Source organism: Aspergillus ambiguus (assembly GCF_047715705.1).
Source record: "Aspergillus ambiguus strain CBS 117.58 unplaced genomic scaffold BDV59scaffold_24, whole genome shotgun sequence".
Classification (NCBI taxonomy): domain Eukaryota; kingdom Fungi; phylum Ascomycota; class Eurotiomycetes; order Eurotiales; family Aspergillaceae; genus Aspergillus; species Aspergillus ambiguus.
Window position 1 is genome coordinate 192,358 of NW_027395537.1, and position 14,955 is coordinate 207,312.

The 14,955-nt window shown below is 50.1% G+C and overlaps 4 protein-coding genes across 4 annotated transcripts; all 4 read left to right on the plus strand.

The window, feature by feature from the left end:
- Positions 1–1,957: 1,957 nt before the first annotated feature.
- On the plus strand, positions 1,958–3,067 carry BDV59DRAFT_203439 (mandelate racemase/muconate lactonizing enzyme family protein; the record flags this gene model as incomplete). The annotated part of the gene is made up of 1 exon (XM_073694269.1): positions 1,958–3,067. The coding sequence occupies one exon, from the start codon at positions 1,958–1,960 to the stop codon at positions 3,065–3,067; it is 1,110 nt and encodes a 369-aa protein (XP_073546296.1).
- Positions 3,068–5,294: 2,227 nt separating this feature from the next.
- Positions 5,295–8,918, plus strand: BDV59DRAFT_65571 (uncharacterized protein). Its single transcript, XM_073696846.1, has 16 exons — positions 5,295–5,620; positions 5,684–5,818; positions 5,878–6,435; positions 6,496–6,776; positions 6,869–6,956; positions 7,018–7,060; positions 7,126–7,146; positions 7,201–7,249; positions 7,314–7,398; positions 7,456–7,474; positions 7,544–7,558; positions 7,646–7,674; positions 7,896–7,971; positions 8,048–8,082; positions 8,144–8,207; positions 8,283–8,918. The coding sequence occupies exons 1-16, from the start codon at positions 5,502–5,504 to the stop codon at positions 8,739–8,741; spliced, it is 2,076 nt and encodes a 691-aa protein (XP_073546297.1). The 5' UTR covers positions 5,295–5,501; the 3' UTR covers positions 8,742–8,918.
- Positions 8,919–10,287: 1,369 nt separating this feature from the next.
- BDV59DRAFT_65655 (putative C2H2 finger domain protein (Ezf)) lies at positions 10,288–11,973 on the plus strand. The gene is made up of 3 exons (XM_073696847.1): positions 10,288–11,494; positions 11,549–11,622; positions 11,691–11,973. Exons 1-3 carry the CDS (start codon positions 10,562–10,564, stop codon positions 11,767–11,769), a joined length of 1,086 nt encoding a protein of 361 aa, XP_073546298.1. The 5' UTR covers positions 10,288–10,561; the 3' UTR covers positions 11,770–11,973.
- Positions 11,974–14,017: 2,044 nt separating this feature from the next.
- Positions 14,018–14,951, plus strand: idi1 (isopentenyl-diphosphate delta-isomerase IDI1; the record flags this gene model as incomplete). The annotated part of the gene is made up of 3 exons (XM_073692361.1): positions 14,018–14,234; positions 14,306–14,644; positions 14,716–14,951. The coding sequence occupies 3 exons, from the start codon at positions 14,018–14,020 to the stop codon at positions 14,949–14,951; spliced, it is 792 nt and encodes a 263-aa protein (XP_073546299.1).
- Positions 14,952–14,955: the final 4 nt, after the last annotated feature.

Here is a 14,955-nt window from a genome sequence, read left to right on the forward strand (position 1 = left end):
GGTCTCCGGCTCCAAAAGCTGGGCCACGTTCGAAATTATACGGATAATCGCAACTGAAAATCTCAGACGCACCCTCCTTGAGGGAACTGTCGTGGGACCGAACTCTTGTAACTACCTTGTGCTGCTACTGCTTTGCACAACGGGTAGTACTCGTATCTGTGATCTCACAGTGGCTTCAGCGATTCCAGAGGCATACGCGCGATGGCGCGACGTCCACATGGTCCTCGAAGGAGAACTGCAGTTGAAAATGTGCGATGCCGCATTGCATTGCCATACTCAAAGGGCCATGGATACGTCACCTTTTGTATGCTGTGCAGCCAGTTCCATTCTAACGCTTCTCCCTGGGGGTGGAACCGGTACAAATGGAATCGTGTAGTTTGCCTGAATGTCGCATGATGAGGCAGAGGTAGTTTCCCTCCGTCCCACTAAAACAGAAAAATAAACCATTTCACACATCCTCACACTGGTATCGGTGCTCCCTTCGCGGGCACGACATAGCTAGAAGCATCCGAAATCCACCGCAGGCAAACCTTTTGGGATGTACTTGAACTGGCCGAAGGAATAGGGCTCTGTGAAGTGAAGTATGTCTACTTGCCGGACGTAGCATCTTCGTAGTGGAATGGGCGCGTATCCCGCACGACATCTAGCGGAGTAAACGTCGTATGCTTTTGCACTGAGGCAAATGTTAATTATGGTATTTTCTACAACCGCGAATCTATCGCGGCTCGTAATCATCAGCCGATGCGTGATGTATCCTTGCCAAAGAGGATCGGTTCCTGAAGATGAAATGGCAGTTAATGCCACCGGGAGCCGGGCTATCAAACGGGGTCCGGTTAGTTTTAGCACGGCCAGCGGTGTCCTATCTGTTAGGGAGTCTTGATTATGTAATCAAATGGATGGCAAAAAAAATTGCCTCCATGCGGGATCGAACCACAGACCTCTTGATGTCACATATAGACTCTTACGAGTTATACAACTTTATAATTGTTAGTTGGGTGGATCATCAAGAATTAATGGGAGCGAAACATACGTCAAGCGCTCTACCACTGAGCTATAAAGGCCATTTATAGGCTACAAGCTCTTATCTATGACATGAAGTAACACTATTTATTCTACCTACTAATAGTATAATTTTCAACTGTATAAAGTTGAAAGAGTCAGAAATATCGAACCGATTTCTAGGATTTCTATCAGAGGAAGGTGGCAGTTAGCTACCACGCTTAAAGGCCCTCGGAATAACCAAGCAAGATCTACTTCTAGAGTTTAATCTACAACCCATCAAAACCAGGACTCGAATACCCTTAAACACTAGTGTCATAAGAACGAACAATAAAGCTAGGCAACGACTCGCCGTCCAAAAAGTGGAAAGGCGGCCGTTTCTAGTGCTAAAGACTGTCATTTTTGGCGACGATTTCACAGCCCCTTAGCTATATTCGTAAGTGCTACAGCTCCCAACGTACCACAACGTAACCCCACCCGCATCTATCACGTAGTGAAAAGTGCAATCTTCTCGTCCTGGATAGCGATATCCAAGGGCACCACATTGTTTAGGGGGAAACAATCAGGTTGTACACCCAAGAAAAATTCTCCATTGAGATTAAAATCAACCCAAGGTTTTGCTTTTGAAATTCAAAAGTGTATAGTTATACCAGAAATAATCTAGTTCAGTATCCATCTGGTCCATGACCCCGTTGGTTACAAGGATCGGCTAGTCATCCGATTCGAGGCCACAGATGGGAAGACTTCCTCGGTACCTTTCCCTCTTTTATGTATAACTGTTTGTTCTGCCCAGTAGATCACTGACCTACTTCGCTAGGATTCGGCAGGTTTGATACCCCGGTTTCAGCTGGAGTATAAGAAACCCCGTATTCCCAACCAAGCTCTGGTAAGGAACAAAGAGAGGTATAACAGAGACTTCTATCAAAACTTATCAAGCCATTCTTTGCTGTCCAATATTATGTCTTTGAAGATCGCTCGAATTGATGTTTATCAAGTTGATCTGCCGTATGCCGGTGGAATCTACCATCTCTCAGGCGGGCGAACGTACACCACGTTCGATGCCACAGTTGTTCGGATCACTACCGAAGATGGGATTGAAGGTTGGGGTGAAAGTACACCCTTTGGATCTACATATATCGCTTCCCACGCACTAGGAGTGCGAGCGGGCATTGCTGAGATTGCCCCAAAGCTAATCGGGCTGGACCCCCGAAGGGTGGATCGGATCAACGATGCAATGGACAGTGCTCTTGTTGGCCACGAACATGCCAAGGCAGCAATTGATGTGGCCTGTTGGGATATATTTGGCAAGTCTGTCGGACTTCCCGTGTGCGAGTTACTCGGAGGTCGTACCAGTATCAAACTGCCGATTATTTCCTCCATACCCGTGGATAGCCCAGAGGCTATGCGGCAAAATGTCACCAGACACCGCGCCGTAGGATACAAGGGTCATTCAGTCAAGATCGCCGGAGAACCTGTAGAGGATGCAGCACGAATCGCAGCGTCGCTTGCTGACAAGCGGCCAGACGAGTTTTTCATTGTCGATGCCAACGGGGGTTTATCGGTTGAGATCGCATTACGCATGCTACGACTACTACCGGATGGGCTGGATTTTGTATTAGAAGCACCATGTCCCACCTGGCGGGAATGCATTTCCCTCCGTCGAAGAACAAACATTCCTATCAATATGGACGAACTCGCCACGGAGGAGACGTCTATTGTGCGGCTTATAGCAGACGACGGGGCCGAAGGTATTGGTCTGAAGATTTCCAAGGCTGGGGGTCTTACCAAGGGCAAACGCGTACGTGATATTGCTCTGGCTGCGGGGTACTCTATCAGTGTCCAAGAAACCACGGGCTCTGACATTGCATTTGCGGCCATTGTGCATCTCGGCCAGACAATTCCCAAGAGACACCTACGTTGTGTGCTTGTAAGCCGCGACATGGTTTCGCTCAAAACAGCTGACGGTACATCTGATATCCATGACGGTTGCGTTACGGCGCCTACTACACCGGGTCTGGGTGTCGCGCCACGCTTGAATGTGCTGGGAGACCCCGTTGCTAGGTACTAGTTCTTAGTAAAATGGTCTCTGTATGATTTATCTACCTCTGATTCTATAGCTGCCAAATTTATAGACAATCAACAATTCATCCATTTCAAGAAACAGAGGGCCTGCTCCCACAGATCGCCGGGGAAGGCGCCCCTCTACTTCCGGTTTTTCTTTGGTCCTGTGAGACGAGTCCCGGTGGACACTCGAAGCAAAAGTAGTTGTGCTAACAGATTTATATAATCGGCTTCGTATCCGAAAACGCTTCGGCTAGTCGGCAGTTCCGATCTGAGGGGCTCGGAGTGCGCCTCATTACCACAAGTCTGAACACAGTGGCTTCGATTTTATACGAGATCAGAATCCCCTAGTGTAACCAGCTGATACTCTAATTAATGCTGCCCTGACTTTTTCTGAAAATGAAAAAAAGGGGGCCGTAAATCGGGAAGGAAGCCGGTAGCCAGGACCAATATCTTGATCAAGATGTCAGCTTCCTCAGCTTCCACTCACCCATCTTTGTTTTCACATGGTCTTTATGCAGGAGCCGATATGCCCATAGATGTTTCCAGGGGATGATTATTTATTAGCATGTAAATGAATGGACATTTATTTCCCGAAGCAATATGTGTTTATTGTGAAAGCCTACACGCTACCCAATTATAATGAGACTGTCTTTCGTATGCCTAGCGGAATTCTCAGCTCGCTAAACGGCGTCACCCATACAGCTCGGACCGGCCACATTTGCCAGCGTCCAACTCACTTGCCATGTTATGTTGCTGTGTCGCGATCTTCGCAGCAGGGAGAGACCCGGCTCCTTCCGGAGATCCGTCTTTGTTTCGCTCCGTTGCGTATCTTGCGTGTCGTCGGGTTCGAAGACAAAGATAAATCAAGCAACCACTAACAAGTAGTAAGGGCGCGCCTAAACCAGCTCCCAGACCGGCTGCCAGAGAAATGGGTGTTGATTTGGACCCCGAGGTATTATTTTCTGATGTAAATGATTGTGACGGAGCTGGACCTGCTGTCGTTCCTGAAGAATTTGTCGATGGAGGTGTAATTGTCGTATTCGTCGCATTTGGCGCGACTCCAACCTGCGTAACAGCTATGTTGCCGCTCTCCCATTTCCATTCTCCCACCTTTTCGTTACAGACATCGGTTACCCATCCAGCGACGCCGCAAGTAAAGACATTGGTTGTGCTATTGGGACAGGAATAGAGGTTTGCCCACTGGGATGGGATTTCTGCCCTGGTTAGCTAGCCACCTAGAAATTTTCGAATGCACAATCCCGCGTTGAATACCTGTGTAGCACACCCGTGGACACTCGGCTATGGGCCAAGATGCGTCAGTACAGGCACCACGATAGGCAATATTTAATTTCGCGCCGTAACAGAGGCCGTTTGAGAGACATGCCTCCCCCAATCGACAACAGACTTTGCTGTCCGGACATGCGACATATTGTTTGGCTGTATCCCCATTTGGCCAGTAGCAATCGCCGAAACTGCTCTGACTATGAGCGACCATAGGATGAGAATGGATAACGCGGAGTTTGAAGACTTGGAGAGATTAGATGCGAACGAAAAGCCTGATAGATGCATGGTATAACGACATATTCAAGGCCTCCAAAAAAGGTCAGAAAAGGATGGGTCCAACATTCAGGGTGTCGTTGGTGTCGTTTTGAAACAATTTCAGGAGCATGGAGAATTGACCACCATGACAGGGCATCCCGGCGCGTAGATGTTTAAAGCGGAAAACAGGCTATAAGGATCAGCCATTAACAGGTTTCAGCCTTGTCTGTTCCGCCTTCGGTACACCTTTATGAGAGAAATAGTGCGCCGCTTGGGGCAGCGCTAAGAATAAACGGATCTACTATTGGAAATACCAAATAACGTGGAAGCTGATCTGGGATAGCCCATGTTCTAGTAGAAAACAAAAAGTATGAGGATTTCTATCCTGATGGACCACACATGCGTAATATATATACTGCGTACGCCGTAGTTAGGGCATCGGTCCATTGTCATCCAAGCATGCCTAAGACAACATTCTTCAAATCAAACCGACTTCCAAGATCGCGCAACTCCATCGTAAATACTGTCCACGAACTCTGAAGTTGAAGCACTGTCTGGTGCAACTGGTGGAACGACAATGGCCCAATCAGACGGGTCGGCGGGCGTAAACATCGGCCCGAGTGGGTGGAAGCGGTGACGAGTTGTCTTGATCGCTGCCACGCTAACTGCCAGGATCTGGTGACTTGGGGTGATATGATTTCATTGCTTCTGCTTCAGCCATAATCTTTTTTTGGCCATCCAGGGCTCACTCCTATAGTCATATTATCGCTGTTTGGATGTGACGGCGTCTGCCAAGCTTGTTTCGACAGGGGTAGAATACTACCTAGGTTACTATTCAGACTGACGAGGATAACCGCGACATATATGCTGCGCGCGAATCGGGACCAGATACCTATCAAATGAGTTCTATCAAACGAGAGTCATCATCTTCAATATTGCCCACGGAAAAAGAATGCCTTGAAATTCCTATCATTGATGATAGTGAGCCGTTGGGCGATGTGGTCCGGAAACTGCACCAGTAAATCCACCTACAAAAGCCTCATGTATGTCTCCGGACAATCTGACTCGATCTATCATTTAGTTATTTTACTATAGCCATATCTGATGTCTCGTACACCTTTGAGCAGATGAGATCATCCTATGGGCAGCATCTCCGGCTGCTCACATACTCCCTAGCAGAGACATCTCATAACCCGTACATTATCTCAGCACTGATGTAGGTGGTCCTATATAGTCTCCTTTTTCAAAAAAAAAAGTTGATTAACAGCGAATCAGGATTTTGAAATGGCAGTATGGCAGGGAAGATGACGCAGACTGGGGTCTCAACGAGAGTCGTGGTTATGCCTGTGAATACGTCGCCTGGCAATTCTTATGCCATCTCAACCAACGGGAGACTATCGAGTTTCTGCTAGAAGAGCTTACATGGTCCTCGCCCACTTCTTCCAATTTTACTGACCCGGAGAGAGGAGCCTCAACGACTGGCCCATCTGGCCGCCGGGGCAATTTGCAAGAGGACAGCGAGAGAACCCCCTTACTACAGAGTTCATCCTCTTCTTTGTATCAATTCTTCACTGGGATAAGACGACTGGGCAACTCTTTTGAACCAGAACATCAGGGATCTTATCATTCCTCGCTCTATGATTATGACCTGGAACACTTTTCCTTGTTCCGTGGATTGAATGCACTGGAGATTGCGATCCTTGCTCAAGCAAAGAAGTTTCTTAGCCAGAAAGTTGTTTTGCGGGTCATTGATAACATCTGGAAAGGTGAAATTGTCTTCTGGGATACACTGAGCGTGAATTCCACCAAAAGGCCGCAATTTTTCAACAAGAGGTAAGATGTGTTTGACAGGCCTGGGGTGTTATGGGGTGCTGAATTTGGCGGAACATACAGAACTGCAGACCCATATTCACGACTAAGAATGCCCTTATATCGGAAAGCTTTCGAAGCCGCTTTCTTTATTTCTTTCCTCTTTCTGTACTACGCCGTCCTCGTTGAAAGGAAGCCGACCGGAATAGGGACATTTGAAACATTGATGTATTTCTGGATTGCCGCTTTTATTTATGAGGAAATGGCTGGTATAGCCGATGCAGGAATGCTTTTTTACCAGATGGATTTCTGGAAGGTGTGGAATCTAGGAATAATCGTCACAGGGCTTGCTTTTGCCATTACACGTGAGTTACTCCATCCTACACGATCCCCAAGCAGCGCAGGCTTGGTCCCGCAGCTCTTGACAGATTCATTGACCGCAACATTGGTTCACCAGGGATTATTGGCTTAACCAACAAGAGTGCCTACCTGACTGACCTCTCATTCGATGTTCTCTCCCTTGAGGCGTTGTTTTTAGTTCCAAGGCAAGCAAAACAACCTACCCACTGTAGCCTGCCGCCGAAGAGTGCCTAACAATCGGAGTAGGATTTGTTCACTTGTTAGCTTAAACTCATACTTTGGAAGTTTGGTACGTTCGCAGTTTCCCTCCTGCATAATGGCTGCAGCCGAGGAGATCCACTGACAGCATCGCAGATACCTGTGCTGAAAGAGATGGTACCACGTTTGCCTATTTCTCCAGAATGCCGGAACAAGGCTGACATGGCATAGACGAAAGCATTTTTTCGGTTCATGCCCGTGGTTGTAGTGTTGTATATCGGTATGTGGCAATGTCCCTGTCAGGGTTTGCTAAACCAACTCACGCGAACCAATGAACCCGACAGGGTTCCTGACGTCGTTCACGATGCTTGCCCGTGACCGCCTTTCTGTCCGGGAGATGTCATGGATCTTGGTGAAAGTGTTCTTCGGGTGAGTCGGTGTAATGGGTGGAGATGGGCCGCGACCCTGGCTAACTACGCGAGGCAGATCGAACGTGCTAGGCTTTGTGCGTATTTGACTTGCACGGGAGGAAAATGATCTTCAACTGACAGTGGCCAAATCGATTGGCTGACAGGACATCGCTCATGAGGTGAGTCTGATGTATCAAGCGGCTACGACGCATCCTTGTCGGGATGGTTGGCTCTCGCGTTTAGATAGCTGACGCGCTAGTTGTTAGATCTCCCCAATCTTCGGTTACGGTCTGATGTGAGTTCCTCTACACTGCGCCACAAGGTTTATGGAAAGTCGGTCGCATACAGATGTGATCACGTTGGGACGCACGATTATTTTGTTTATTGTGTTGACACGGCTTTTGGTGACTCATGGCGGCTGAAAGCATCAACCTTGTGGTTCCCAGTTGAATTACCAACGGGCACCTCCACCATCCAAACCCCAAAGTTGCCAAAGCTGATGTATATGATTTGTAGGATTATCTTTGTATCGATGACCAATCTTCTTCTGATTTCGTCGTTGGTCAGCTTGATGAGTATGAGTCTCGAAGGGGTATGTGGTCGGATGCAGGGTTATTCTTGCTCATGGCTTGATTTGTCCTAACTAACACTTCTATGTAATTGCCTAGGTGATGTCGCATGCCCGCGAGGAGTATCTCTTTCAGTTGGTTTATCCTCGACTACGATTCGCTTCGGGAAATCGCTAATGGGTGGGGGGACAATAGGCTAGCGATATACGTATTAGAAAGCAGCAATTCCCGACGGTTAACGCATTTTATGCCCCCAATGGTTTGTATAGAACCGGAACATGGCAGACTATATGTCAGCATAACTCACAAATGCGACGCTAACTGGGGCGTACAGAACCTCATCCCACTGCTATGTATACGCCCGATGAGGCTTTTCTTGTCCGCGGAGCATATCCGGCGGGTTCGCATCGTGCTTCTGAGGGCAACCCACCTACCTTTTGTTGCGTTAATCTGGGCCTATGAATCTAGCCGCCAGTACATCTCACGGCGAGGCAGTTACCTTCCGCCCACAGCCTCGGCCAGGGGACCTACGATGCAGGGGAAGCTCTCTTTGCCCACGCACCAGGCCCCGCTTCTGATCTCCACAGCCCCTGGAGATACTCTGGGCTCTGGTGACCCAGGAAAACTTGGAAGACTTTCCAAGTCGAACCAGCAACAGCGCGAAGCGCGCGGACTAGGACTGGGACAGACCGAGCGTGTTGACATGGCGGGTATGATCGACGAAGTGGAACGGCTACGGGCCCAAGTGGAGCGAGTTGCAGCTACCATGGCCTTCCACCAACGAGGCCGATGAGGATGAACACTAAGGCTCACTAAGGAGGGGGTCCACAGGAGGAGAATTCTTCTTACGAACGTGCATTGCAGGTGTGGCGTGGGCGAAGCCGGGAGAACGGACCACCACCCGAGATCATATGCACACGCACTTTCCGCCACGGAGCATATAGGGTGCACTCCGATGGGCCACGGACGAGGATGAACGGGGTGGGTTGACATGTGGAGGTAAAGATGTAGGTCTATTCTGCTCGGCGATGGGATTACCCTGGACTACCCTGGGATTTCTTTGTGCAGCTTTCTATACGACAGACAGTCTGGAGAAATCGATTAGAACGGGGGCTGTTTATTGGATCTATTATTTGAATCGAGTGAATGACCCAAGAAAACTGCAATTCCAGCCAGAATAGTGTACACACAGATATTCCGATTCGCTGCCTATTGCTCCCTGGTTCTAGGGATCCTCCATACTGCCTGAAAGGGGGAATGCTTTGTTATGCGTCACAATGGAGACGGAAGGAATTGGATCATTTAATTAATCCCAGCATGTTATTTGTCTGGTTTGGCTGCTTGTCCGGGATTCCAGACCAAAAGCCCCTCCTACTCCAGAAGGGATAGAGCGAGAAGCAGTACGAAGCAAAGGAGTTCATCGTTGTGCTGTACTTCCCACCTGTCTGCTTCGTTCCTCCATGTCCTCTACCGGATTCTCTCTCCCTCTTACAGGTCTTCTTCATACATCACCCCTCTCCGTAGACGCTCTCCTTTCCTCTCTCCTCCGAGTCATGCCCAAATCATGCGCCGGGCTTTGCCAATCAGACAGGCGACACGCACTGCTCGTTTGCCAAGCAAGGTACCAGACTGTCGGGTCCAAACTAAACTGTTTTCATTCCGAAGAAGGAGGAAACTGCGCGCGCGGTTGCTCATCTAGCCGGCGGTGATCGGGGTGACGCTGCTGCTGTTGTCCGTTGCTCTGCACGTCTAGTTCAAGCCATCCCATCCAGCCGTTTCTTGACTGGTCGTCTTTCTCTTTCCCCCCTCCCTTTTGTCCCCCTACGATGGCCTGTGAAGGGCCTGGTCCTGCACTGTTCCCTAGTCCGTTACCTGTGTGGCATTATTTTTCTTATTTTTTTCCCCCCTTCTTCGCACACCCCCTGCTGGTGCACTTCCCAGGGCTCGGGCAAATCCACCTTCCCAAGCCACAGGGACGGTGTCTTCATTTCGTCACTCAAACAATGCCTATTCGCTGATGGACTGATTGATCATTTGGCCCCGATCACATTCTGTCGGCGCTAACAGGTTTGTGCATAACGTCTTGTTTCGCGCCTATCTACCCAAGGGCTGCAAGCATGGGCTGCAGTCAACCTGGTTCGGCTCTCCACAACTAGAATCCCGCACCACCACCCCCCTTCCCTCACGTTCTTTGCCGGTTCTTACGGTCCACCTCCTTCACGCATCTCTGTCCCGATAATTCTGCCTTGGCTGATTTGGCGTCAAGGTTCCTGTTTGGTGACTGTTGACCGTGATGATGCGGCGGACTGCTCTCCTCCAATTGTCCGATAGTCGTTAATATTGTGGGCTCTACAGCCACAGTTCATGTACACCACTGGCTTTCGCGGCAGATTCTCTATTGAGCCTTGTTTTATGAGCTATATCATATAAACCCTTCCGTTTCCCGGCCTTTGACACAGCCCTTTTCAAGACTATACTCTACTTCTTTGGGACGGGATTTGGACGACTTACGTGCACACGAACCAACCAGCCGGGATCACACGATATTCTTCTCTTATTTTCTCCTCTTCTTATTTTTGTCTTCGATCTATACCTTCGGCCTTTCCGGTCACTATGGATCACACCCCTACCTCGTTCCCTTCGTCCCCCTCGGCTCGTTCAGCGTCTGCCGATCATACGACGGAGACTTGTACGGCATACTCCTCGCCGGCTCGCGTCATTCCACACTACATAGGGAGCCCATCGTCGGCCATTGGCCTTGGGATATCTGACTGCAGTATTGGGGTCTTGACCGGTCACTCGAGTCCTCTGATGTCCCAGCCATACCCTTCCCCGGCACCAGACTGGCGAGAACCTCTGTATCCGTCCCAACGCCTTCTCGAACCCAACCTTAACGTTGGTTTTCCTCCAACGACAAATTACGGCGTGTCTGCTCCTTCGTTCGACGTGTACCATGCACAACCAGCCTTGATGCCATATGACTACGGCTGCTCAGTCAACGCCGGAGGCAGCAATGAGACGATGTACTATCAGCAATCGCTTCCCCTTTGGATGAACACCCCTCGTTCTGATACGGCGACGTACCCGGACGCTCCATACGGAGTGAAGGAGGAGCAGGAAGAGAGCTGGATGCGGCCGTTGATGCATTCATCCGGCACTACGGAAGCAAGGATGACGCCGCACATGGATCAGGAGACAAGTCGCAAGACTTTGTCGAAAGATCCACAGCCTCATCCAAATAGTGGAATATTGGCCGGGTCGGACCCCAATGTGGACTGCGGTCTCCGACAACCGCAACCCAAATACCCCTATGAGGTAATCCTAAAGTGGACCAAGGAACATGAGAAGCCGTCTAACAACAGACGACGTAAGATCGGAACTGCTAGCGGACTCCAGTGTTCCATCTGCGGTAGAAGTTTTACTCGTCGCTCAAACTGCCATGAGCACATGAAAAGACACGACCCTAGCCGCAAGAAGTCGCACCCGTGCAACTATTGCGAGAAGACCTTCGGCAGGAACGGTGATCTTCGGAGACATGTTGAGACTGTCAGTTCATGACCTTTTATCCAAGGACGTGGCAATGGCTGACTGGCTTAGTAGATCCATTATGGAATTCGGAGGTTCGTTTGTGACGAATGCGGCCAGCGGTTTACTCGACAGGATATACTGTCCAGGTTAGCAGATTATCCAAGTTCCGGCCATTTCACTAGCTGAGCGCATGCTGATTCCACATATAATCTAGACATACTGCAGATGGCTGTGCGAACATGGCAAGGAGTAACTCAAGCCGTGACCGGGCGGAAGCCCGAAGACCTCGATAGTCCCTCAGGGGGACCTAGCTACGTGCTAAGAGGGTCATTTTTGCCGTTTAGGCCAAAAAATAGACCCTCGCTTTTGATTCCTACTCGAATATTTTGGCATTGGAGGCGTTTAACATGACCACCGCTTATTCCGAATCTCATTTGGGGGAGTAAACCGTTGCTTTGCACCTCCAGCCGATGCACATGGTTGGGGTTCCATTTCCCTTGATTTTTTTAGGGCGGTGGTGTTCAAATCAGGACCACATGGCACGTTGGTAGATCGACATGACATTTGTCAGATATAGACCAAGCATCTTGGCATGGCAGGCCCATGCTGCACCCCTGGTGGCTTTCTATTATGAGTTTGGGGCATCGTCATATTACATCTATGTTTCACGGGTTGGCGTTCGTGGCTTCATTATGACTATATGTGCTTAAATGAACTGGCTTCCAAATACGGCGTACATCTTGACAGTAGGCAACGCCGCTGTCAGAGAGTCCAGCTGACCTATGCTGAAAACAGAACGGACAAATTTCAAACTGACTCGCCGGATTCCGGTACCGAGGCTGTAGCTAAGAGTCGTTCTGATCTCTTATGGGTGAAGATACATGACCCACCGACACTAGGAAGCACACCGGCTCTTCCGCACGCATCAACTCGTGGTTGCAAATGTATTTCAACCTGGACTAAACCTGGAGTTGCGGGCTATCGAACGGGTGGCCAGTCAGATGACACGCGAACGAAGATCAGATCATTTAGACCTGTGGATCAGGGTCAGTTGCGTTTCCTCCCCGTCTAATGATGATGCGCAGTATCCGTATTAGTACGGAGTACAGTGTATTGTTTAGCGGGGGCGGCCCATTCCCGTTCCGGTCCGCGCAGGGGATGGCCTCGTCACGAATCGCTGCTGATAAATAGGAGGCAGCCTGGTTGTGGGGGCGGAATTGCGCGCTGTGATTTTTTTTTTTAAGAGGATTGTGGTCAAGTTGGACATGATCATCGCAAGGCTGTGAGATGACGAGCAGACCGGGGGTAGTTATATGTACGACGCACGGTGTACACAGTTTATATCCGTACCTTAGCATGAAAGCTTCGGGAAGGATTGTTCGGCCGAGCCTATCCCCATGGCACCAGTAGTGACGCTCAGGGAAATTACATCCTGTCGCTTCACGCGAGGGTCAGGAGTTCGCGACAGACGGACTCTGCCACTAGCCACTAGGCCGACTGAGCTTCAATCCTCCGGCTAAGTGGACCCAGGCCTTAAGAGGTTCAACACGTTTCGTGGCTAATCGGCTTCGTTCTCTCAGGAGATTTAGTGATTTTCCGCCTGGCGATTTTTTGATTGGTGCTTGGTTGTCATTAATCTCGCTTCATTATCCTCAGATATTCCCCTCATTATGACCTGCGTGGGCATATGGATAGCTCTGTGTCCGAAAGGCCACTAACGCCTTTTGTACGGGGTAAAGGTTGTTGCAGATTAGATACTGCGTACGCCGTAGAATCACACTACCCATATTTTTGGCACCATACTGATGACGAAGATGGCGACTCCATGGACCAAACGATCACTTCAAGATGGCAGGATAATCTGTACTGCATCAAGCCCAAAAATTGGTGGGCTGACAGCGGATATACAAAGGCCTTCTCCGAATATTCGCAGTCATGTACTGCACTGAACGCATGTCTCGAGGATACCGCTACTTCTGTATCACACCCTCTGGGTAGCGAGAATATCCAAGGTCGGTCTGGACTGTATGACTCAACTCAGCATAATGCTGAATTCGCACCGACTTGGCCGAACAATCGGACCCTCTTCATGACGCAAGGAGGCGTGAGACAAACAATCCATCAGCCCCTTTGATACCAATCGAACTCTCCGATCCACGCAATTGTCCTTGCCAGGTTATGCATGGTAACACTGGGGAGTGCCTGATAGGCTGTGATGGTCCATTCTGCATGTCCTTTCGAGTCGCATGAATCGCCAGTGGATTGTCCTTCGAGGTCCGATGGCTGAGACGCCTGCAAGAGAAGAGCATGCCAGTCCATGAAACATACCTATACCTGGGAAATAATAGGTAGATGGTCGACACACCGAAAGTCGGGGAACCAAGGGTTCTGCTGGACTTCACCGCCCGGAAAAGAAAGACAATTTCGCAGATAAATAAGACATCCGATTTCCCCTCAGACGCCACCCCACTCCCTCCAATCCTTCCCCAGACGAGGTCGACTCTTTCTCGCTACTTCACCATGGCTACTACCACCGTCACCATGCCCCCTCGCATCACCGCCGACAATGTCTCGTCCCTGTTCCCCGACGTCGACACATCGCTGGCCCGCGAAGTGCTTCCCGCCGCTAATGGCGCATCCGTGCAGGACTCCAGCGATCTTGCCGGATACGACGAAGAGCAAGTGCGTCTAATGGAGGAAGTGTGTATCGTGCTGGATGATGATGACAAGCCCATTGGCAGCGCTAGCAAGAAGACCTGTACCGTGACCCTTAGCCCCTTAGCCCAGCTGCGAGGACCTCTCGGTTCATAGACATACTGACGGTGAAAGGCCATCTGATGACCAACATTGACCGCGGTCTTCTCCACCGTGCCTTCTCCGTCTTCCTCTTTGACTCGAATAAGCGCCTGCTCCTGCAACAGCGCGCCACCGAAAAAATTACCTTCCCCGACATGTGGACGAACACCTGCTGCTCGCACCCGCTGGGTATCCCCGGCGAGACGGGCGCCGAGCTGGACGCTGCGGTGTTGGGTGTCAAGCGGGCTGCGCAGCGGAAATTGGAGCAGGAGTTGGGCATCAAGCCGGAGCAGGTACCGCTCGAAAAGTTCGAGTTCTTCACGAGAATCCACTACAAGGCGCCCAGCGATGGTAAATGGGGCGAGCACGAGAGTACGTTCATCCCTTAGGGACATTACTTATTGCATCTTTTTTTGTTGGGACGGTATGCTGACCCTCTGCAGTCGACTACATTCTCTTCATCCAGGCGGATGTCGACCTTGCCGTGAACCCCAACGAAGTTCGCGATACGCGATACGTGTCGCCTGAGGAACTGAAGCAGATGTTCGAGCAGCCGGGATTGAAGTTCACGCCGTGGTTCAAGCTGATCTGCAATTCGATGCTGTTTGAGTGGTGGAGCCATCTGGGTACCTCCGCCCTGGATAAGTACAAGGGCGAGCAGCAGATTCGCCGGATGTAGGATG